Raw genomic sequence first — 26,359 nt, 5'->3', positions numbered from 1 at the left:
AATATAAAATAACTTTTTTCTTAGAGAATACTTGAGCTATGAAAACTTTTCCTTCCCTCTGGATTTTCTAAAACTAAAAATTATACTAATGTCTTAGCATCCATAAGGCAGTACATCAGTATATGACAAAGCCAAGTGGCAGACAGTAGATCTTTTAAGATGTTTGTCAGAGACATATTGGTAAAATATGTAAGATAAAAGACCAAATTCATCTTGCATGTTCACGGTTAAGTACTTTCAATAGCCACTATGGAGCCATGCCTTGTAATCTTGAAAATAACAAAGCTAATTTTACTTTTGCTTCCCTTTTCACTTTCTCACTCCAATTTTGGAGCATTCATAGCTTCAGGTACCCAGAAAGATGCAAAGCTTTAAGACAGTCAACTTCACAGAACCTCACAGCTGGGTTGTGTTGCTCTGTAAAACAGAATGAGTCCATAGAGACTCTGTACTCTGTGTTTATGTATGTATGCTTTAGCTTGAGATCATATCATATATAATGTACTAAGAAAAAGCTCGGGGGCGGCTAGATAGCACAGTGGATAAAGCACCAACCCTGGATTCAGGAGTACCCGAGTTCAAATCCGGCCTCAGACACTTGACACTTACTAGCTGTGTGACCCTTGGCAAGTCACTTAACCCCCATTGCCCCGCAAAAAAACCCAAAAACAAACAAACAAACCAAAAAAAAAAAAAGCTCTATGCAGAATTTTTTTTTGTTTAAACATATTCCTGGGAGCACAAAATGCGATAATTTCATATGCTTCTTATACTTGTGTTTTTGTGTCTGCCCTTATATTTAGTTAATTCTCAGAAATGATTACATTATATGTTTTCATTTATTCATTTATCTATTTAATGGTATGACATTAAACTTTTAAAAAGTTAAAAAGTATATTTATTTGCATTGTTTCATCTTCCCCAGGATATCTTTCTCTAGAATGAGGTAGGATAGCAAATAGAATAATTATGCAGTCATCTGATTCCCTTAGCCTTAGATTTCAGACATACTTCCATTTACTAAAGACGGGAGACCTTCTTGTAGCCTTTTTCTGCATCAGTTCTCATGGTACATCAATTGGTGCATTCAGTCCTCATGGTACAATGATGCATGCTACATTTTAAATGCCAGCATTAAATTATTTGTAAACCATCCAAGAAACATGACTCTTTGGACCCTCTAAACCATTTTGCTGCTCTTTCACCATCACTGCAGAAGAAAGCTGTGGGACAAAGAGTACTTTGGGGTTTTTATCAGTTTCATAGGTCACCAATACCAAAAAACTTAGGACCTGTGATCGATTATCTGAGGATTAGCCTCTCTGGAATTTCCTAGACCAGTCCTTACTGAACAGAAACATATTTAAACATATTCCTTGTGGAGCACCAAATACAAGAATTTCTTATGCTTGTGTTATTGTGTCTGCTATTATGTTTAGTTAATTCTGGGGAATGATTACATTATGTATCTTCACTTATCTATTTAATGACATTGATCATTAAGCAAAACCTTCCCAACTTGGTAATAAAACCTGGTTGTGGGACACTGCCATAGCCTTGGATGACCTGGTAGAGGATGCCATCAAAGTACAATGTTTCTGGGAGTGCTATTAAAAGGCAAGATGGGTTGGGGTTGGCGGGGAAGTAATGGAGGAAAAACATTCTTCTTAATTCCCTACTTGAAATGTGAGTAGATGTGGGCATTATTTATGGATATGTTCAGGATTTCATTATTCTTTGAGGGATCCCATCTCTTTCATAAGTTTATTTCCCTTCATCCCAGCTGTTTTTTTCTGTTTCAGAACTTAACTCAAGCATTGCCTTCTACATGCTCCTCAAGCTTCTTATTCCTCTCTCCTAAAATTACCATGTATTTATTTTGTATCGAGTTTATGTAGTTCATTCCCCAATAGAATGTACGCTCCTTGAGAATAGGAATAATTTCATTTTTTGTCTCTATATCCACAATGCTTGGCACATAATATTTACTTAACAAATGCTTGTTGGTAGAACTCTTATTCATTGACAGTATAGTTCCTATCAAGAAGCTTCATTAATATTGCTTTTCTGACAGATTGAGAAGTATTATAAACTCCCTCCCCAGAGGATGGACTGAATCAAAGCTGATATAACAATCTAGCAATGTTCTTTCTTCAGACTATTAATTTCCTCCATCTGTTTGAAAAAAACAACAACTTGCTATCACAGTTGAAATGTGTCAAGATTGAATTCTATGAAGTGCTAGAGAGAAGAGCAGCACTATTGTCATACTTATTCTGTTTTTCATAAGCACAGTGATTTTTCTAAGAACAAACTGATCATTGTTGCCATTTAAAATCACTGATTTCTTTAACCAACATGGCAGATATTTTTGCCTTAGTGAGGTATAATCAACAAAATGACAACTTCCGGTAGGTTATAACTTTAACCAGATTTTTTGCTTTATTTCTCATGTTTAGTATTGAAACTAACATTGCCTTTAATCAAATTCTTCCTATAAAAATTTCTTAAGCCATTGCTTTAATTCCTACTACATTAATTGCATTTATTTGGAATAGCTACCGAAGTATAGTGGCTTGTGATTAGGATCATCACCTCTTTGGGGAAAGAAAGTCTTTTGAAGGCAGTCCTTTACAGCTTCATTCTGTGCTCCAGATCTCAGACACAAAGCATTTGTGTTTCAGGAGACTGTTGCACATTATAATGAGAAGTCTGATTTATCTAGAGTTGGCTTTTGCTTCCCCATGGTGTATCCTTGTCATCTTAGCCTTTTGTGGTTACATTTCAAATTCTTTAAGAAGCTATAATTTCACCTGGGTGATTTGGAGATGCTTTACTGATGCAGATCATACCCACCTCCTCTTATGCCTTTAGTAGATGGTTTAGTTAGTTGCTGTGGCCAGAGCGAATCATTACTTGATGGCCAGCGTCCTGGGGATGAGCTTTACTAATTTACTTCAGCTAAACCTCAGATGACAGACACGGGGGTTCTATTTGCTTCTATACTTGAAACCTTACTGCCCAAGGTTGAGTTTCATGCCATAGCCTTTAAGAACCCAGAGTCATCTCCACCCCTCCAGATGAGATATCAGAAGAAAACATTACTAAAAGCTTTTTACATTAAACTAATAATATTTATTGAACACTTATAGGCTGCATGACATTGTCTTAGCACCACTAGCACAGTCTTGTACATGGTAAATATTCAATAAATGTTTGGTTAAATTTAATTGAATTGTCATTTGCCCAATGGATGGAACCACTGAATAGAAAAGATGTTCTCTGTACTCCAAAGGAGCTTGCCATGTTGGATAGGAAATAGAGGTATTCTCAAGGCATAATTTATACAAATCACATAGAAAGAAGGATGTTGGACTATTTAGAAGTGTGAGACAGCATGATGTAGTAGAAAATATGCTAGTCTTGGAGGCAGAAGACCTGAGTTTGAATCCTTGCTCCTTTGTTTATTCTCTACTAGATCTCTGACAGGTCACTTCTCTGTGAGACTCAGTTTCCTCTTTTGTAAAGTAGGAACAATAATCTTTTCACTAGCTCACTCACAGAATTTTGAGGAAAGCGATTTGTAAACCTGAAAGCCCCATATGATGTCAGTTGTTTTTTAACATAACAAATTCTAGTGTGTACAATCAGTGCTTTAGAGAAAAAAGGACCAATTAATTATAAAATGTTCTTTCCATAGGCTGAAAATATTTTCAGAAGAAAGTGTGCCCCTTTTTGGCCCGCCCTTGCCATCCCCACCTGTGTTTACAGATCACCAGGAATTCAGGGACTTTTTGCTAGTGAAATGTAAGTTTCTTTTTTGAGGTCCTTTTGGAAGCCTTATTTGGTCTAGGTCACAATGTATTTTGCCATTTTATCTCATGAGACTTCACAAGGAAACTTCATCTCTCTTATGCATCTCCATGCATTGTAAAAACTTTTTGTAGTTTTAATTTTCTGCTACTGTTCTGTGGGTGTTTTGCTGACCACTTACCCATTGTGCTACCCATACAGAGCATCTTACCTCTCTACCTCTTCATTTACTTCTCTGTCCTCTGTCCATCAAGCTATGTACCTCTCTTTACACTTAGCCCTCTGATTTGTCCATCTCTGTGTTTTTCCTTTGGTGTATCACTGTCTTTGTGGATATATGTGTGGGCTTGGCAGGGGGACGGTATAAGGAGTCATTTGAAAATATTGTGATTAAGTTTGAGGTTGTGAGAAGTTCCTGACTGGGACCTAAATCAAGATAAACCAGTGTGGATGGTTATTTGTCAGTGGTAGATAGGGACAGATCTTCTGAATTACATACTATATTTACTGGTATATATTCTCCTTTATGTATTTTGCCCAACCTCCCCTTTTCAAAGGGCTTAATCATGACTACACACACACACGCACGCACGCACGCATGCACACACACGCACACTTTCCTTCCTGACAGACTGCCTAACATGGCATCTTGGGATTTAAAGAAATGTTTGGATCATAAGCTTTAGACTTTGAAGGGACCTTAGAAATCATTCAGTCTAACCCCTTTATTTTACAGAGGAGGACATTGGGGATTAAAGAAGCTAAGAAACTTACCCAAGATCCCCAAGTTATAAGAACAGTTTTAGGATGATGAACCTAGGCCCTCTAACTCCAGTCAATGTTCTTTCCACTCTTACACCTTGGCAGCCCATTTGAGAATGTTCTTACCAAGCTTCTCAAACTTCCACTAGGAATTTTTACCCTTTCAGTGTAAAAACTAGGAATGGTTCTCCTGAATAACTTGGAGTCATTCTCTTATTTATCATTCCCTTTTCCCATATCTTATCCTTCCCTAGTCAACCTCTCATCACCTCTCTATCTTGGATTTTTGCAATAGCTTCCTATTGGTCCCCTAGCATCCAGTGTCTCCTCACTCCCATCCACCCTCTATACATGTACCAAATTGACATTCCTAAAACACAGGTCTAACTGTCATTTCTCTGTTCAAGAAGCTTCAATGTCTCCCTGCTGCCTCTTAAAAATATAAACTCTTCTGTTTGGCATGTAAAACACTTCACAATGTAATTCCAGTCTTTCCTTCCAGGTCAATCACACATTACTCCTCCTTATATACTCAATGCTTAACCAAACTGGCTTTGCTGTTCCCCATATATGATTTTCCATATCCTGTCTCCATGCTTTTGCACAGTCTGTCCCACATGCCTTGGAATATTTTCATTCCTCACCTCTATTTTCTGGGACCACCTGCCCCAACCTAGTCTTTGTATTTCAATACATTTTTCAATAAAAATTGAAGCAAGAAAACATTAGAACATGTGTATAATCTACAATTTTAAATGTTAATATTATAGGAGTTTATAATTTTGCTTCTTTGGAAATCTGCACAGTTAACAATATTGACATCTACTTTCTGTCTATAGGACAGCTAAAACTGGGACAAGTGATATTTCTTCCAGATTACTTGCCTCAGACTTGTTGCTTAAAGAAGAGGCTGCCCAATAGAGAGAAAGTAGTTTAAAAAAAAACTTGACTTTTATAAAAGTGGCATTCACAACACATGGTATTTGCAGCAAACTGCCACCTATCCAGAATCCTAAGATAATAGGTCCTTTTGGGTAGCTGAACATTCCAAATAGCTGCACATTTCTGCCAGATAGATCTTCCTACAATGTACCACCTTGTCCAGTCTCCCTATTCATCCTATTTTCCATTATCATCTTTGGTGATTTTAAGATCCACATTGATGATCTTTCTAACCTTCTGGTTCCTTAACCTCAGTTAGCTCCAGTATCCTTTATTCCTTTCTATTACAGGTAACCACTCATATGATCATACCCTCGACCTCACCAATATTTGAAATTACTCTACTTGAATATCTTCTGAAATCCCCCTCAGTGAATATAATGTTTAATCTTTGCAACTCTCCCACTTTTTCAGTCTTAGACAAAGTTGAGTTTAATCCTCATTAGGACTTCTGTTTCTTCAACATCTTTGCATTTTTGTAGTCTAACACTCTTGTTTTTGTTTCTTTTACCTCTTTACCCTGCCTGGACCCCACACTTAGCTATTTCAGTAATGTATTCCCTACAGCCCTCCATTCTTTCACCCCCTTGACCTGTTCCTAGTTCCATTATGGTAATTCCCAATCTTGGGTTATTCCCATCTTACTTTGCTGACATTCCTGAAATGCTGAAGCCTCAGTGATTTCAACTAATACATATTCAAGTTACTTAACCCCTTGTATCCCCTTTCTACTTTTCCATAATCCTTTTATTCATTTCTCAATAGCTTCCTAGTACATTTCCCCTAGTTCATATTTTAATGATTTTCTCCAGTTAACTCTCCCCATCCCACTACTGGCCTTGCACCATACTCTTAGCAGATCACCTCACCTTTTACTTTACTGAAAAGACTGAAGCTACCTAATAAGGGCATCTTCAGACCTTCTATTACCCACCTCAAAACTTCTCTGTCCTCACACATGATCTTTTTCTCTCCTCCCATCAAGCTCCTTGGCTTACAATATGGAAACTCTATCTTCATCCTTTTTCCAAACGTTCAGACATTCATCTATCTTCTGTCGTGTGACACTCTTCCAGTTCTTTAAGTACTGTCTCACAGAAAAACCTTATAATAATTCAGCAATCACATGTGCCAGTTCTGTCAGTATCCTGGAATGTAGTTCATCTAGGCCTGATATTTTGAATTCATTGAGGGAAGCAGGAACTGTCCTTCAGTCTCTTCATTTATATTTAATTTCAGTTCCCTAGTAACCACTTCCCCCCTAACCTTTCCAGTTTTAAGATCATTCTCCTAGCAATATTATTGCTCATTTTATCTTCTCCATGCCCCAATTCAATTTTAAAAGCCCTCTCTATTATTATTAGCATCCATGACTGTTAACTGGAGATCATAATACCAACTTTGCTCAGCCTGCAGGGCTTTTTTGAGGCTCAAATGAAATTATGAAAATCCTTCTGAAAGCCCTTTGAAAACTCTAAAGTAGCATACACAGACATAAGGTATTGTTAATTGGTTGATGCTGTCAATTTTCAGGTTATTTTTATATAAAATGCTCAAGCCAAGTTTCCCTCCCTGTGTTTGCACACCTAATTTTTTTAACCAAAATGTAGAATTTTATGACATTAATTTCCATACACCTACAGTTTCATTGATATAAGTACACCTTCCACTAATGTATATTGTAATCCCCCTACACCAGAGTAGACTGTCTAAATGTTTTGGCTAAAAAAAAAAAGAAAGAAAAACTTGCCAATGAATAACAAGTCTTAAATTCATGAGTATCTATGCACTTAGCTAGACTGATATTCAGATACCATGGGGTTTCTAGACTGATATTGAAGCCTTTCCAGCCCATTTGGAACTAAGAGAGATTTTGCTTCACTGGTATAGCCTTCAAAGGCCCAGCATTGCCACACTATGATGAGGCATCAAAGAAGGATTTTAATAGAGGAAAATTTTACATTTAGTTCCATTAAGTTTCATCATGTTGGCTCAGTCCCTTTCAGTAATTACTGAGTACTACAAGGGAGAAAACTAATATTAGTTATTAGATATATTTTCTGTGTTCCGTGAATTTATAACATGACAAGGAAAGTGGCATATTAAGGGCATGTGTCCTAGAAGCAAAATTAATATCATTGAGTTAGAGATAATTCACTGGGCAAACTTCCTAAAAGAGGTGATCTTTATTTGTATTTGTGTTGCATCCTTCAGGAGAATGTAAGCTCCTTGAGGGCAGGGAGAGTTATGTCTTTTATCCTCAATGCTTAACCTAATGTCTTGCACATATTAGGCACTTAAATGTACGTTGGGCTTTTTTGAGTATTTAATTTATGATTTATTCTCTTTATATTCCCTTTTAAATTTGTTTTATTTTAGTAATTAATGGTGAAAAAGCTACCTTGGAAACTCCAACATTTGCCCAGAAACGACAGCGAACTCTGGATATGTTGATTCGATCTTTATACCAGGATCTGATGCCAGATTTGCACAAGGTAACACACGGTCCTGGAAACTTGTAGGCACTGAGTTAGTTCAACAGAACTTCAGAAAGAAGAATTCAAGTAAATGAATTCTGTGTTAGCAAAGTTGACCAGTTGCCTCCATTCTTAAAATTACAACTGAACAATGGCTGTATATAAGAGGCTTAGAATTATCTACATTCTATCAGTAAGATAATGGTGTGTTTTGAGATAAGTAGTTCTCAAATGAATTTGTGATCACATCAGTGTGGACATTCCTGCCAGTGATGCAGATGGGAAACCTATCCATGCCAGGTAGACAGCTATCCTATACAATGTTTCTCCAGCTTCTCCCATAAGTTCACCACAGATACTTAATGTATTATATAGTTTTCTTACTTTTCCTCAGCACTCAAGAGAGCAATGGAATACATGGGCTATCTGCCAGTTATGCCTCACTTTTGCCACATAATCAGCCTACCTTTTTTGAAATTATTATTATACATTTCTTTGATTATTTCTTTTATTCTGTTTTTTCTTCATTATTTTTATGTTTCAGCTTGCTAACACCCACAGTGTACCCATCCATTGCCCTTTGAGCGATATGCATTAATTCTTCAGTAACCATAGTGTTCCATAGTTCACAGAAAACAACAACAAGCAGATATTGGTATTAAAAATGTAGAACTTTGTTTCTGGCCCAAGTTTTGGGTCACTAAAGAAGCTTTATATTTTCACAGTCAATCAAACCTATTTTTCTCCTATTCAGTTATGGGGCCAACTCATCCGTTAGCAATGTTTATCCAAGACATTTATATGATGTATGAGTTCTATACATTTTCCAAATCACTACATATCATAATCTGTATTATAAGCATTCTTCATGCACTTTGTTTTTCCTGTGTGGATGATTAAGCTAAACTCTTTTGAATGGTTATGACTCTGTAGTGTTCTAGAACTCCAGATAACTAGCACAATGTCACCCACAAACACAACTAGGAGTATCTCTAGCTCCTCATCATCTACAGGGAATCTTTGTTTAACTTTAACATGCTAGATCTCCATAACAATGGAAAATACCTTTGGCTAGCATACATATCCATTTCTTTTATCCCTCATTTCATACCAAAAAATCATAATTGTTTTCAATATAAATTAAGATAATTTCTATTTTAGGGATGTTAGCCTATGAAAAATAGGGTAGAATTTAAAGTTGGAAAAGACTTTGGAGATCCATGGTGTATTGGAAAGAATGCTGAACTTTAAGTCAGGAGCCTGGTGTTCAAAACCTGTTGTTGAACTGTTTCAGTTGTGTCCAACTCTTTGTGACCCCTTTTGGGGTTTGGTGGCAAAGATACTAGAGTGGTTTGCCATTTCCTTCTCCAGCTCATTTTACAGATGAGGAAACTGAAGCAAACAAGGTTAAGTGATTTGCTCAGAGTCATATAGCTAGGAAGTTTCTGAGGCTTGATTTGAACTTAGGTCCTCCTGACCCCAGAACTGCCACTCTATCCACTGTACCACCTAGTTTCCTTCCCAAAACCCAACTCTGACACTGTGTGAAGATGAGTGATTTACTTCCCTCCTCTCAGTTTTAGTTTTCTCATCTGTAAATTGAGGATATTTGTATTACTTAATTTACTGAATTACACAGTTGTTTTTGAGAGAAGACTTTGTAAACCTGAAAGCACCATCGAAATGTGAATCATTATTATTAGATAGTTCCATTCTTGGTGGTTATATTGCCTTATCTATCTGATTGCATTAAGCTAGCATCAGATCAGTTTATGGCACTAAATACTTGCCCCTTCTTTTAACTATTGGCTCCAATGACTTCCCTGTTTTCAGTGTGCTATCTATACTTTGTGATTTTTCCCCACTTCCCAGATCAGAGAGTCACTTGAATTCTTACTTAAAATGAAGAAAAGAAATTGCCTAAACACACAGGGGCTTGACACAAAACAGCTCTGCTAATAATACTGACAATTCAGAGGAGATATAATAAGCATAGACCTAGAACAGTACCTTAGAATAATATCCTCAATTAGTCATTATAGCATCATGGGATTTATGGCAGGAATGAACCTTAGGAATCATTAGTAAAGCCCTTCTCCCCCTACATAGATGAGGAGAACTATGGTCCAGAGAAGGTAAGTCATTTCCTCAAGGTCACACAAATACTAAGTAGCAGAACCTGAATTCAGACCTTTGCCTTTTGATCCTAAAGTGTTAACTCTTCCCCCACACCACACTGCTGCTCTGACTTGTTTCCTTTTATTTAGAACATGCTTAATAGACGATCTTTTAGTGATGTCTTACCAGAGTCACCAAAGTCAGCCCGGAAGAAAGAGGAAGCCCGTCAAGCAGAATTTGTTCGAATTGGGCAGGTAAGTTTCATTTAGAAATGATATATAGGGCAATCTCTTCAAACTGAGTATTCCAAAATGTCTGAAATTTTTAGTGGTTGTCTTTTTTTTAATGCTCACATAAAGTGGTACAGGCCATCTATGTGGGTCATCTTTGAGGTTACTTACTGTAGGTAATCTGGTAAGATAGGCTTCAAAAGTCATATCTGATACTTGCAGTGTGACCATCTAATAGTTTGGGTCCTATATATGTGAAATGAACTTCATGATTTTATTACACGTATGCGTAGAGGGAATGGAGACAAGTATATAGTGGATATGGTACTTAAGAAATAGTAAGAACAATTCCTATTTCCATATGGCTTTAAAGTTTACAAAGTGCTTTCCTCAATATCATCTCAAGTTATTACATTATCCTATATCTCTTCCTTCTTTCATTTTTAAACTTCTAAAAAGGTATAATACACACTTACTTCTTATATTTTCTCATCACACATTCATAATTCAATCCCTTAGCCTGAGTTCCATACCTAAAACTTCACTGAAACTGCTTTCTCCAGTGTAGCCATTGGCCTCTCTCTGAGCTGCAAAATACAATAACCTTTTCCCACTTTTTGTCCTCTTTGGTCTTGCTGTAGCATTTGACATTGTTGGCTATTTCTTCCTTATTGACATTCTTTCTTCCCTTGACTTTGTTGACTCTACTCTTCCTGGTTCACCTCCTACCTACCTACCTGAATATTCCTTCCCTAAGGCTCTTTCCTGGGCCTCCTCTCTTTTCTCTCTTTACTCAATAATCTCATAAGCTCCCATATATTCACTTATCTCAATGCAGATGAGTCCCACATCTATATAACTAGCCTTTCTCTCTCCTTCACTCCAGCCCCATATTACCAATTGTCTGGACATTTCAAACAGGGCGTCCTATAGGCATCTCAAACTCAATGTGTCCAAAATCAAACCCCAAGTCTACCACTCTTTCCTAACTTCACTTTTTTCTGTCCAAGGCACCACAATTCTTTTGGTGATTTATGTTCACAGCTCCAGAATTATTCGTGACTTCTTGCTCTGAGTTATCCCCGTATCCAATCAAGCACAAAGTCTTCTATCTCCAAAATATCTCTTGCATCCATCCCCTTACCTCCACACAGCCACACTCTAATTCATACCCTCAACAACTTTAGCCTAGGCTATTAACATAACTGCTTACTTAGTCTCCCAGCCTCAAGTCTACCCCATCTTCACTCCATCCTCCACACAACTGCCAAACTGTCAGTCCTAAAGTATAAATCTAAATATGTTACTTCCTTGCTCAGAAAGTTCCAGTGACTCTCTCTTTCTTCTAAGATAAAATATAAATTCTACTTGACATTCATTGTCTGGTTTGGGTCCACCTTTGCAGACATATATTACACAGTACCGCCCTTCACACACACTATGGTCCAGCCAAATTGAACTTCTTTCCTGTTCCTCACATAAGAGGTCCATATCTATTCTTCCACATTCTATCTCTTTCCATGAGTCTGTCCTCCATGCCTAGAATGCACTCCTTCATCACTTCCACCACTTAGATTCCCTAGCATCTCTCAAAGCACATTATCCTCATCCCTCTATCCTCTCTCCTCCTATATGAGAGCTTTCCTGATTTGCCCTCCCTACTACAGACACCTCACTTCCAGATTACCTTTTATGTATTTTGTATATATTTTCTATTTATTTTTATGTATATGTATATATACTGTTTGCCCCAATACCCCAGTAAAATGTAGGGTCTCTAGTACCTAGCACATAGTAAGCATTTCATAATTGTTGACTAATTGATCACTTAAGCCTTAGTTTTCAGCATCTTTTTCTTCTCTATTTTCTCACTTTTAGATCTCATGTGCTCCCATGGATTCAATTATCACCTCTCTACCAGTGCTTCTTAAATCTACATATCTAACACAATCTACAGCTCTTCAGTCCAGTAGAATGTAAGCTCCTTGAGGCCAGACATTTTTTTTTTATTTCTATCTTTATATCCCTAGCTTATCCTGCCACCTAGCACAGTGTCTTATACATAGTTGGCTTCACTGAAGTGAATTGCATTCACCTAACAACCTCTTCCTGGAGCTCCAGTACCACATCTCCAGCTGCCTGATCAATACCTTCACCTGAATGACCCTCCAGCACCTCAAATTTAACATGTTCAATACTGAATTCCTCCTCCTCCCAGAAACCTCCCCCAGCTTCTTGGTCTCTGAACCACCATCCTCTCGGCACCCAGACTCAAAACTTCAGTGTCATTTTTTACTCTCCTTTCTCCCTCACCTTGCACATCTAGTAAGGAGTCAAGCCCTGTCAATTCTCCCTCCTCTCCATTTCTTGCATCCATCCCAATCTCCACACACACTTCAACTGCCTTGGTTTAAAGCCTCATCATCTCTCACCTAGACTGGCGTTAATAACCTCCTGTGGACAATTTACTGAGCCCCCTGACTCTTGACTTCTCCAGCCAGTCAATTGATTTATATATTTCACAAAACTGCTTAAAATATTATCATCTTGATACACTGCTCTAACTCTGTCATGCCATGCTTAAAAACCTTCAGCATCTACCTGTTGCCCATAGAAGATTTCTGTGCTTCACATTCAAGGTCTTTGACAGCCTGGCTCCAACCCACCATCCCAGGCCAATTTCATGCTTCCAATATACTCTTAAGTTTCAACCAAATTAGACTGCGAATTATTTTCCATAGGTCATCCTGCCACTTTCTGCATTTATGCATTTTCACAGAAGATGGGGAGATGACTCTCTTCACATGCCTGAGTGTTGAATCCCTTCTTTTCCTTCAAGGTCCAGATCAATGCCACCCAGTCATGAGGTCATTTTGTTTCAGCTAAGCATGATCTTTCTTTCAAATCTAGACCAAGCTCTAGATTTCCCTTTTTCCTTCCATCACACTTTCATTTTTGAGTACTTATTTGATAACCATCATTGATCCTCTAGGCAATGGCATGTTTCTTGAGGACAGTGACTATCATTTTTTCATCTTCATATCTTTAGCACAGAGCACAATACCTTTTAGGTAGTAGGCACATAATAAATATTTGTTAGAGTGAGAGGCACCAATGTATTAATGAATGCCAATTAGTTGAAACATTTGAATTACATCATAATACATAGTAAAGAGATTGTGACTATTTAAAACTTTCTAGAAAATGGCTGCATTACCCAAATTCACTAAGAGAACAGCATGGGGCATTTAAATACCAGAACCTAAAATTACCCCTCTTCATATGACGAATTTGTATGTAGTGAAAAGAGCAGTGGACTTTGGAGCCAAGTTCAGACTCTGTTGCTTACTATATTTATGACCTTGGGCAAAGTAGTTAAGCCTCAGTTTCCTCTACAATTTCCTCTGTGTTTGTACTACCTCCCTCAAAGAGTTGCTATGAAAATTAAAATGAGGTGATGACTATGAAAGTGCTTTGTGGAACTGAATAGCACCATGTAAATGTCAGCCACTGTCATTGTTCAAATTATAGCAGTTTATCCTTCTCTCACTAAACTGAATATGAACACACCTTAAAAGAGCTATCTGTCCTGTTAAGGCCCTGAAACTGAAAACCATCGTGAGAGGGGATGCTCCAACTAGCTTGGCAACTTCAGGTCTCTGTAAAAAAGAGGTGAGTTGATAGTATTTTCATTCTAGTCTGCAGATGTACATTGTACTCATTAAAATTATTCAGGGAATTGAAATTTTTGCTGGGGTGGAAGATAAAGACGTTCCTGACACATGATTAGAAATGGTTCAAAAATCATACTGGCTAGAAGTCAAATGAATTATCAGAGGCAATTCAAACTGTTTGTTTCAACATTTAGTTGCTGGTTCCCCATATGCTTTTCTCATATGTCCCAGCTGGCCTTCTGCATCTTGCTTAGATATTCAGAGTTTATCAGAGCCCTCAGTCTGGACTTCTGTAAGCTTAGCACACTCCCCCTTGTGGCACAGTTATTTTTATCCATGTCTTATCCCCACTGTTAAACTATAAATTCCTGGAGGGATGGGATTAAGTTTTATTTGTCTTCGTATCCCCAGCACCTAACACCAGGACTTTCACAAAGTGAAAGCACTGAATAAATGTTAATTGGCATGAAGCAAACACCCTTCTTAAGTCACTCCCCTCTTTAAGAACCTCCACTGGCTTCCTTTTGCTTGTCACATCAAGACTTCAGACTAATAAATACAGAAAAGTCCATCAGTTTGAGTTGCCTCTTATCTGCATGTTCCTTTGTATGCTAAAAACGTAACTGAGCTCTCAAAACAACTGGACCTAGATTAATGCTGAGAGAATCATATTGTCAAGGGAGCCCTCATTTTGTGAACTAGTCACATAAGCTGTCAATATTTGGATTTAACCAAGCAAAGCTAAGTCTTAGTTTGTGTATTAATAGTACAACATGGTCTAAGGAGTAAAAATAAATAAGCTAAATTTTTACCTCATAGCCTCATTGAAATCCTCCTCTACATGTTGATAACAACTTAGCCATAAAAAATGAATTACATTTTCATTAAAAGCAGGCACTGCCTTTACTAAAAAGCAGTTCTGCAGCTTCTTTCTTCTACCAACCAATCCCTATGTTCATCAGAAGACCAATCCAAAAAGGGCATCTCACCAATCAGTGGGTACATTTTTGGTGTTTGGCAATTGCCTCTGACTTTACACAGGCAAAATACAATTGCTGTATTTTTCTGAAAATACTTCCACTCCTGAGACCTAATGATAATATGTAGTAGCCCCTCAGGGGCCACTTCATTTTTATTGCTATAAAAGTATATACACATGCACACACAAGCATCCCATATTTTTGTACACATCAGGAAACCATTCTCAGACACCAGTGTTTTGATATAGCATTTCAGTTTGTCTGGAGTAATCAGGTTCACCCCAAATTTACTCTTACATTTGGACTTTGGACATTACAGAACCTAAACAAATATGATTTGAAAAAAAATTATTAAGACTGTTAAGGCCTTTGAATGACTATGATATACCTTGACATGTTTCTCCCATCATATACAAGACTAAAGGTAGGTATAGTGGCGACATAAGAAATGGTGCTTTCTCTCTGAAATGAAACTGTGCCCACCTTAAGAATAACAATCTATCCAGTTCAAATATTTTATACAAAAGAATATAGGTATTTTCATGGGCCCTTTTCTATAAGCATTGCTAATTTTCTCTTTTAGATTTTGTAATGTTAAATCACTAAAGAAGCAGTTTTAATTAAATAAAATCAACCTCATGTGTGATGTATGGTTTGATATTTTTGCTGAATCAGCAACACAGGAGGCAGACCTTTCTTCTTTTTCTTTTTATGAATAATAATAATAGCTAACATTTATATAGTGCTTTAAGGTTTACAAAGCACTATACATTCACTATCTTATTTAATACAAAGCTGTGGGATATCATTTCATGGTGAAGTGAAAGCCAAACATCTTTTCATCTTCCCCTGAAAAAGTACATCAATTTATCAAGGGGATCTTCAAGGGGAAAGAGAAACTATATCTTCATGTAGTAAATTTCTGTAATGTTTTGACTCCCCCAGAAATGTGAAATGGGTTATATCAACAGTATAGGAAAACATATTTCATAGTCACAGAAACATGTAAATAGATTTCTTCTAATGAATTCATTGAAAGGAGATTTTGCTCCTCAAGAAAATTAATAAATTCCTAATCCTTTTTAAATCTTGAAGTGTTCAATAAGGGCATCTGTGTTACTGTTTCAGCCATGGTACTGAACATTTCCATTGACAAGCCGTGGTTTGATTTTTCGGGTGCACTTACTATTCAATGCTTGTATTGTCTCGTAGCCTTGGGAGTCCCAGTGTTTCTGCAGTAATTTTCCTCATGAAGCTGTATGCGCAGATTCCTGGGGCCAGGCCTTGCTGGTCTCTACAGATGCTGGCGTCTTGCTAGTAGATGGTTAGTGAGTAGTTGCTCCTATAAATGTCTATATTTGTGTAATAGAATTTCTGACAATGATGAATGTGATTCATTTTAGGCTAGTAAACTACTCTGTACCACAGTGAGATTAGCATAGAGTTAAATGCAATATAGTGGAAAGAACCCTGGCCCTGAAGTGAGAGGTCAAGGTTCAAGTCCCTACTCTGAACTTTACCATGTGGTCTTGAGCAAGTCATTTAACCAGTGGTCCAGTGGAAAGAGAACACTGTAATTGGAGTCAGAAAACCTAAGTTTGAATTTCAGCTCTCCTATTTGCTACCTGTGTGACATTAGGCAAATCATTCAACCTCCCTAGGACTCAGTTTCCTCACCTGTAAAATTAGATAGACTAAATGACTCTGGATTTTCCTTTCAGATCTAACTTGTTATGAAATTCTATAAATTCTCATTAAAATTGCTTTATTTTGAGAGTAATATAAAGAAATCATGGCTGAAATGTTGTTTGGTTGTTTAAAAAAAAAAAACACCTAGCTTGAACAAACCCTTTCTCAAACAACTGTAAATTCCCAGTCACAGTCCTGAATAGACATGTTCCTTTCCCTTAGTAGACTCAGTAGGTGCGTAGCATAGGCGTTCTCTGGTAGTTCCTCAGTTTGTCCAGCAGGTGTCACCAGGTACTGTCATTGCTAAGGCTCCTTTGGTCATTGTGAGCCTGCTTTGTGAGCCTGCTTGGTCTCCTCTTGCCCCTCCCCTTCCCTCTGCCCATTGTCTTTTAACAGGATGTCTTTGCCAGCATAGAAGGAAAAATCTCCAATTGTTATTGTTTGGCAGAAGGGTCAAACACACGACCAGCGGAACTAGATTAAAATGTAATTGGGAAATACTTGATAGAATAAACAAAAATATAGTAGAACATAGATAATATTAATATGTGGTTTCCTAAGCCCTTCTATGGCTACAGAGATCTTTATGCCCTATATAGCGGCCCCTGTTTCTCTTTGAGTTTGGTACTACTGCTTGAAGGGAATCCCTGTTTCCCCTGTTAAGGGCTAAAATTCTAGCTAGTCTGTCTAAAATATCTAATGAGTGGTCGCCAATAAATTATAAGCTTTAGCAAGAGTTAGACTTTTAAGCATTTATTAAGGAGAATAAGAATTTGGTAAAGAGAGAGAGAAAGGCCTAGATTCCTATCTATTAAAGGGAGAGTGCATTTCTAGCTCCCTTCTCTGCCGGAGTCCTCAGGAAAGAGCCTGAGACCGAGCGTCAGTCTCTTCCTTCTTCCTCCCACTAGCCAGTGTCACTTCCTGACGCCAGAGAAAAGACTCCTGGTCTTGCCCTCAAAGACCTTCGCTTCATGGGCAGAACTCTTCTACAGTAAGTCTCCAGCAGGTGGCGTCATTCCAATCATTACACCCCACATCACTATTCCTGCCTGCATCTAGCCATACTGCATCTTGCCCAGAGAACAAATTTCCTATCATCCTCCAGATTCCAGAAGGGACCTTAATTCTAGGCTTAGGCAGGAGTCTCCTACTCCAGAAAACATTCCTCACTTTTGTTGCGAGCTCCCTGATCTTCTAAAATAAATGAGTGGAATTGCTTACATCTAAGATGTCAACAGCCTATGTCAGTTACCAGCTGAGTATAGCGTGGGAGCTGAGCTTCTTCTCCATGCCCTTTATCCCTTCCACCCCACACAGATACCAAATATTCTGAAAGGGGGAACTGTGGTAAAGAACAAAGAACTAACCATACATGAATAGATTTCCCCCCTCATCAAATATCTGATTATCAAAAAAAAAATCAATCTTTTTAGTGAGGTATCAACAAATAGGATAATGGATAGACAAGGCAAGAAGCATTTATTAAGCACTCACCATGTGCTGTGCTAAGCACAAGAGACACAAATACAAGCAAAAATGCCCTCAAGGAGCTTATATCTTATCAGGGGAGGACAGCACATAAAAGGCAGCCACAAAGGGAGGAGTGGAGGTGACTGATGTTGAAGTCTGGACAAGATGTTGAAAGTCAAAAACATACCTGAGAAGGGAATGAATATTGGCCAACCCTGGCTCCTCCCACAAATGGAGACAGCAGGAGAAACTCAGCAAAGGCAGAAAGTGGCTTGGATATTCTGCAGTTTAGAGGCATAATGTATAGTTAGAAAGTCTAGGAATGCCTGCTTGAGTTCAAGGTTTACCTCAGGTGCATACTATCTACATAACTAACCCTGTGTAACTTATTGGTGAACCCTGCCCCACAAGACAACTTTCTAAGACTCTAAATAGAGGTGCAGCTACCAAGATGCCTTCATAGAGGGAGTTTCTTCACCAAGAGTTCCCTTCACCAATTAAATCACAAGGCCTGATAAAAGGAATTCTGAAGATAGAGCTCTTCAGTGACCACATGTCTGGGTCCAGAGATTTTATCTGAAACTAACACATAAATTAAATCAATGTCTCTAGGACTGCTCTGCCCTTTAAATGTTTGTATAACTTTCCATATCCTGAATAATACTATGTTTCTGAAAGAAGGATCCAAAATCTTAGAAACTCCATTCATGAGGATTATGAAAACAAGCAGGTTTGAACCAGGGCAAGAGTGCATAAAGAAAAATATTGAGTCTTTGGACTATATTCTCATGTGTGATAGGGGAGTGTAGCATTACCCTATATGGTACAATGCCCGTACTTTGCTCGCCTTTGCCCTTTTTTCAGTCCTGTGCCATTTCCTACAATTCAAGCTGCAGAGAAATTGGCATCAAGAGTATGAGTTCACCTCTTCCCATACGTGATATAAGATGGACAATCTATTTAGGCATAACCTGGTAGAAAAGAAGCATAATCTGCTGTCTTGAGGATCAGGCTACAATGATATATTCCCTGACTAATAGTTAATGAGAAAAGGCAAATAGTTTTAGAGAGAGGGGCAATATGACAATAAGTATGTGCTAGAAAACAAAATTTAATTGATCATTTTTTTTCTGAAAATATGTTAATCTTACAAAGGAATTTTTTCCCAGAACCAAGTTTTATTTATATTATCCCCAAACATAAAATCCTGAGGAAGGGTATACCTCTTAAAAATTTGGTTTTTGAATAGGTTAGCTTATGTTTCTAATATGTAGCCAACTTTTAGTGGGAATATTTGATAATTGTAATGATCTTCTAGATCTTGTCAAGTTTTGCAAAGTATTATCAACAATCCTGTGATATAGGCAGTACAAAGATTGCTATCGATTTAACAAATGAAGAAACAGACCCAGAGAAGTGAAGTGTCTTACCAAAGGTCACACTGCTACTAAATGTTGGAACCAGTATATGAATTCATTTCATTATTCTAAGTGCAATATTCTTTCTATGATACCATACTGCCATTTGCTATTGAAGCCATTTATTCGAAAATTACAGTTAATGATGACTTTGAAATGTTGCAGTAAGGTCACATATATGCAAATAATGATCATATGTTAACTTCAACAGAAACCTCCTAAAACATTGTGGTTAGGGAACAGTGATAACACTCACATTAAAGGTTTTCTGTTATAATAGGGTATTATGTACATTATCACATATGTTAAGGACTGTGATTTATAATATATAAAGGTGCCTTATAGGAGGACTACTATAGTTCTATCCTTATTTAAAATTGGTTAAATTTTAGTAAATATTTTAGTTGCATATGTATTTCCAAATGCTGAATTCCTGAGAATTTATGAATTTTCATTTCATTAATTTCAAAGTGATCACAGTATTTTAATCCCAATTAATTTAGGAGAAAGTAATTTTTTAAATCCCTGTATTTCTTTTGTTTGTCCAAATTAATAGATTTATAGAATTTTGGAACTGGAAGCTATAGAGATCATGTAGTCTAAATTCTTCATTTTGCTGATGAGGAAACTGAGGCCCAAGTTGATTAAACAGTCTGCCCAGGGTCATAACTAGTAAGTGGCAGAGCTAGGCGTAGAGCCCCATCCTCCTAAGGTCCAACGAGATTAAACAATCTCTATAACATAATAACTAGTGAGTAGCAGAGCTACGACTAGATCTCTGTTCTTCTAATTTCTAGACATAGTACTATGCCTGCTATACCCTATATATAAAACATTAAATTGACTGAAACCTCATTGGTGGTTGTAACAATCCCTTAAGACAAAACAAAAACAACTATCATCCCAGGACAGGTAATTTATATTAAACTTGTGGCAAAAATGCTCATTTCATTTATGATATTACTCGACTTTGCTGAAGAAAAGTATTAGCCAATTTCCTTCACATTAAATATTTATACATATATTCGAATTGCTTCTCAGTTTTATCCTATGTAAAGTTTAATCAAAGAAAACCTCTAATAATTCTCTCCTGATTAGATATATAGACTAAACTTGTCTTTCATTCCCACCCTTGCCCCCCATAAATATCACTTTATGATTCTTATATTCTTATTATTCTGTAGAATTAAAGGCTTGTGTCTTATGAGTCTAAGAATTATCATGACTTGCCAAGAAAAAATTATTTTCTTCTGAATTAGAGGGCTTTGTTAGATAGGAGTTGTCTAAATGCCCAGACCAAAGCATAAATATAGGCATTCTTCCTCTCTTCCCATGCCTGCTACAAAATCATGCTTTCTTGTTTTCTCACATCCAGCAGCAATATAACAGGACGAATCTCAAGGCTTTCTGTGTATTCCATGATGTGCTTTTAGCTTGTAGTCTCTTATGATGCCTTCCTCATTTTTTGCTTGTCCTTATCATATGAATTGTTTCAGCCCATGAATGTACCAATATTATTTTGAGTAAGTTCCATATTTCACTGTCCCATTTCTACCAGTTTCATCTACAGATTTACACACTTGATATTCTATTTGCCACAAAGCCATTTTTGTCTAAGATCATTTTGTAGTTCATGAGTAGCAAAAATTACTTTTAGGGAAGTCAGAAATCTGATTAAATATGATACTACCATTCCTACTTTTTCTTAATATAAAAATATAATCTAAAATTTATATATCCATGAAAGAGATTGCTGAAAAACATTATCCTACATAACCATGGTAGCCTCATAGGATCATTTTCCCCTAAAGACTTAATTTTTTCAACCATTTTCATATATAGTTTTTAGCCACATGAAAAAAGACTTTCAGCATAGAATACATGCTTGCTATACATATGTGCTTTTTTAACATTAAAATGTTATTTCATAATCTATATAAATTGTTATATAACATTTCTTTAGAGTGACTTTTCTCATTCACCCCATGATTACACAAAAGATGGAAACATCATGCCTTTTGCACTAAAATCCTCTACCGAGTAACGACATAATTATAAGGGTTCAGCCAAACCAGGTAATAGAACACTTTAACTAAACTCTAATAATACATTGCTCCAGTGAGAGAGAAAATGTACTGCAGAATCCTGAGATGACACCTTTCTTTCAGAAAAGATGCTCCAGAGGAGATGTCTCAAGTAATCTTGTGAAAGGTTAAAGCAGATAGCAGAAGGGAATGACTGGTAGAAGTAGAGACACTAGTGGACTACAATCAGTTTCATAATATTTCACCTAATAATTGTAACTGAGAAAAGTCCAGAGACTAATCAGAACTAAGAAGGCTACTGGCATGATTAAAACCAGATCTTAATAAGACTACTACAAATGATCTAAAATAATATGGCAATGGAAGGTGAAAATATTTTCCATGATACAGCTACATCTCTATCTCTCTTAGAAATATTCCTGGGGCAGCTAGGTGGCTCAGGGGATAAAACACTGGCCTTGGATTCAGGAGGACCTGAGTTCAAATATGACCTCAGACATTTGACACTTACTAGCTGTGTGACCCTGGGCAAATCACTTAACCCTCATTGCCCTGCAAAAAAAATAAAATAAAATAACCTTTAAAAAAATATTCCTAACTTTTCTGAATAGGAATAAACAGTTTTTAAACTAAAACTTTGAATGCAACAGGGAAATAGATGGGGTGGGGAGGGGCCAGTGTCAGGCTTCATAGGAAAGGAGAGAGAGAGGAAGTAGGAAAAATAATAAAAAGTGAAAATATGATGGCAAAAAAGTAATTAAGTGGAATTTTCTAGTATTCCAGATCTCCTTTCTTCTAGACCTCATATAAGTTTAGGACAAATTTTCTTCCTTATGAAATTGATTTAATAATTCTTCCTCTCCTCTTTGAACTGGTGGGGAACACACCTAATAAATAGACACTTAGAACAGCAGCAAATACTCTAAAGGAAAGCCCGAGTGTAGTAAGTGTGTAGGCAAAGAATCATATAATCTCAGAGATGGAAGGGAACTCAGAGATTATTTAGACATACCTGCACATGAGCAGAAATCCCTTCTGCAATATCCCTGCTAAGTCATCATCTAGTCAGAACTTGAAGATCTCTCCAAACAGCCCATTCCACTTTGGGAACATCTCAAGATATTCTCCATAGAATGCTAAATCTGCTTCTCCCTAGTTCCCAGTTCTGCCCTGTAGAACTAGGTAAAACAAATCTGTTGTCTGTATTACACAACAGTCCTTCAAATACTTAAAGATAGCTATCATGTACCCCCAAATCTATTGGTCCTGGTTGCCCTGTTCTGGACCTGCTCCACCTTGTCGATATCCTTCCTAAAATGTGGGATTTACAACTGAGCACAGTATTCTAAATGTGATTTACTAGGGCCCTTCTTCTGGATGTGATGCTTTTATTGATGCAGTCAAGATCACATTAGAGGTAGAGTTGGCCATAAAGTCAGGGAGACCTGGTTCAGATCCTACCCTTTGACACATACCAGCCATAAATGAGACAAATAAAATACGTCAGAATGTGATTCTGGCCAAGTCTCTTAACCTCTCAGTGTTCCAGGCAACTCTCTAAAACTACCATTTTCAGTACTGACAGAAGAATTTATTCAGAGTTCCCATTGACAATCACAAGTCCCAATCCTCCCCCCAAAAAAATACCATTAGTTTAGTCTTGGACGTTCCCTTGTCATATTCTTGATTTATATTGAACTTACAGATCATGAAAACTTCTAGCTCTTTTATTAAGAAACTTCTTTCTACATATATTTGCCCATCTTAAACTGCTGACTTTTAAAAATACAAGTGAAGGACTTTTTAATTTATCTCTATTAAGCTTTATTCATTAGATTCAGCCCTTGAGGCATCCATAATCTGTATTCTTCCTAAACATTTTTGCTAACTTGCCTTTTCTGTTACTTGCTTGTTTAACTAATGTTTCTTCTGCTCTTTCATTTTATTTTATTTTATTGTAAAAGAGAATGTTTATTGTTCCTGAATAGAGGAAATATTTAGAATTTTCATACAAATGGTAGTTGAGGTACAAAAGTAGTATATGTTGGAATGGTACATCTATGTGAAATGCAAGAGAAAAAAATGTTTGCTAACTTGAGAGGGAGGCAGTATGAGATCATAGAAAAAGAACTCGATTCAGAGCAGGTTTAGGTATTAAAACTGTCTTTGCCCCTTACTAACTATATAGGACAGCCTGACACATTGCCTCCTTTTATATTAACCTTGTTTAAGTCCCTTCCTCTCCTGAACCTCAGTTTCCTCCTATGTTAAATAAATAGGTTGGACTAAATGACTTCTATGATCTATTCCAATTCTAATTCTGTGCTCCCAAGTCAAAATTCTAAGAAATGAACCTTTTATTTTTAAGTATAGGTATACCTCCATATAATGTTGCCCCAACCAACACTGATTTACAATACTTAAAGACAGTACTCTTAAGATTCTTTGTTTTTATTGATGTGGGTCTTTCCTCTTTAAATGGATCCAAGCTCCTCCATTCATTAGTATGTGGTTTTATAAGTTGCTGTGACAAAAAATGAGCTTCTCCACATTTGGCTAGGATTGTTTGTATATGACTATATGTCACCTGGCTCATGCTTAAAACCTTTCCAGTTTAGTTGTGCCTGAAAGTTTGCAGTCCATTAACATTGCCTTTGTGAACTCAAAGCTACCTCCATTCTGTGATAAGACATTGGAGGGAGGCCTTTATAATAAAATGTTATTAAAACATTGTTACTAGTCCCACTATAATGTTATTCGGCCTGATACATAAGACTCAAACTGGACAGTTGGCAATCTGAGCTAGCACTAGGGTACCACATGGCATTAATTTCCATGTAGAACTAACTGGCACTCCATAACATTGTTTCACCTAAGCTTATGTTTTCACAGAATCAATTAATGATGTTACATAAAATCTTATTATATTGTATTTTTAAAAGGAATTTCTAAAAGGACCAGCTTGTCTTGTTTGGTTTTGGTGGTTTTGTTTGGTTGGTTTTGGTTTTGTTTTGTTTTGTTTTTCATTTTCAGACCTTTGATATAAGGAGGAACAGAATTGAATTCTTGACTTGGTAGACATTACTTTCTCTTTGATTAACTTTAAGAAAACATTAATTGTCCACATCTAGCTGCCAGTGTAGCTCACTGTACACTGATGAACTCCTTGGGGAAGGAAGCACCTACTTTCCATCCAAAATAAGGGAATGAAGTAATGGTCTCACTGCACAGGCTTGTGAAAGCTCTGGCAAGAGAAACATATCTCCTTCCTTGACTAGAAAGACAAGTAACATTAAAATAATCTGTAAGCACACTATAGAGTATTTAACAAGTCTAAGCCATGTTTATAGGATTGAATAAACTGTTTTCTTTTTCAGATGGCCAGCCAATAGTACCAGTATTTGACAAAACTCTGCAAGTGAAGCAGATACATGTACTTGAATCGTTGGACCTACTAATTACCAGAGCAGACAAAGGTAGTATTCTTTATTAATTATTTATTATAGAGGTAAAGTTAACAGCCCTTTTTCCAAGATTTGGTTTAAAGCTAATACCTGCTTTCTGGGAATACCATTTAGTACAGAGAGTACTGACTTAAAATGCAAGAATGATCTAAAATTCAATTATTAGTGTAATGTATGGTTCTTTCCTTCCTCCCTTCATTCTTTTTTAAATAATAATAAACATTTTTATATAAAGTTTTGAGTTTCAAATTCTATCCCTTCTTCCCTCCCTCCCCTCCCCCCTCCCTGAGGGAGTAAGCAATCAGATATAGATTATACATATGTGATTATGTAAAACATTACCATATTATCCATTTGTATAAGAAAACTTGAATAAAAGAAAAAATGAAAGAAAGTAAAAAATAGCATGCTTCAGTCTGTGTTCAATCAATATCAGTTCTTTCTCTGGAGGTGGATAGTATGCTTTATCATTAGTCCTTTCAGATTGTCTTAGATCACTGTACTACTGAGAATAGTTAAGTCATTCACAGTTCTTCATCAAACAATATTGCTGTCACTGTGCACAGTGTTTTCCTGGTCCTTCTCACTTCACCATACATCAGTTCATATAAGTCTTTCCAGGCCTTTTTGAAATTGTCCTGTTTGTCATTTCTTATAGCACAATAATATTCCATCACAATTATCTACCACAGCTTGTTTAGCGATTCCCCAATTGATAGGCATTCCTTTGTTTCCAATTCTTAGCTACCACAAAAAGAGCTGCTAGAAATATTTTTGTACAAATAGGTCTTTTTTCTCTTTTGGGGGATGTCTTTGGCATATAAACCTAGCAGTGGTCTTTTTGGATCAAAGAGTATGCACAGTTTTACAGCCCTTTGGGCATAATTCCAAATTGCTCTCCAGAATGGTTGGATCCATTCACAACTCTACCAACAGTGGATTAGTGTTCCGATTTTCCCACATCTCCAACATCCAATATTTTCCTTTTTTGTTATGTTTGGCACTCTGATAGGTGTGAGGTGATTATTTCAGAGTTGTTTTAATTTGCATATTTTCACTCAGTAGTGATTTAGAGCATTTTTATATGACTGTAGAGAGCTTTGTTTACTTTGTCTGAAAACTGCCTGTTCATAACCTTTGACAATTTATCAATTGGGGAATGACTTGTATTTTTTTTTAGTTTGAATAGAATTTTATTTTCCAAAATATATGTAAAAACAAATTTTAACATCAATTTTTTTAAAAAATTGTTCTAACTTCTCTTCCTCCTCCATTCC

The 26,359-nt window shown here is 36.8% G+C and overlaps 1 protein-coding gene across 3 annotated transcripts in view; it reads left to right on the top strand.

Annotated features, from left to right (window-relative positions):
* The window catches only part of GARNL3 (GTPase activating Rap/RanGAP domain like 3), a 231,593-nt gene that overhangs the window by 111,879 nt on the left and 93,355 nt on the right, over nt 1-26,359 (top strand). For all 3 annotated transcript variants that reach the window (XM_043984856.1, XM_043984857.1, XM_043984855.1), the window contains 7 exons: nt 2,366-2,411; nt 3,701-3,807; nt 7,897-8,012; nt 10,262-10,366; nt 13,940-14,014; nt 16,209-16,320; nt 24,996-25,094. In XM_043984856.1, the coding sequence (XP_043840791.1) occupies nt 2,366-2,411; nt 3,701-3,807; nt 7,897-8,012; nt 10,262-10,366; nt 13,940-14,014; nt 16,209-16,320; nt 24,996-25,094 (660 nt within the window). The remainder of the gene's footprint in view (nt 1-2,365; nt 2,412-3,700; nt 3,808-7,896; nt 8,013-10,261; nt 10,367-13,939; nt 14,015-16,208; nt 16,321-24,995; nt 25,095-26,359) is intronic.

Source organism: Dromiciops gliroides, chromosome 2 (genome assembly GCF_019393635.1).
Source record: "Dromiciops gliroides isolate mDroGli1 chromosome 2, mDroGli1.pri, whole genome shotgun sequence".
NCBI lineage: Eukaryota > Metazoa > Chordata > Mammalia > Microbiotheria > Microbiotheriidae > Dromiciops > Dromiciops gliroides.
Note: the sequence above shows the minus strand (reverse complement) of the source record. Positions and strands in the feature narration are given on the sequence as shown.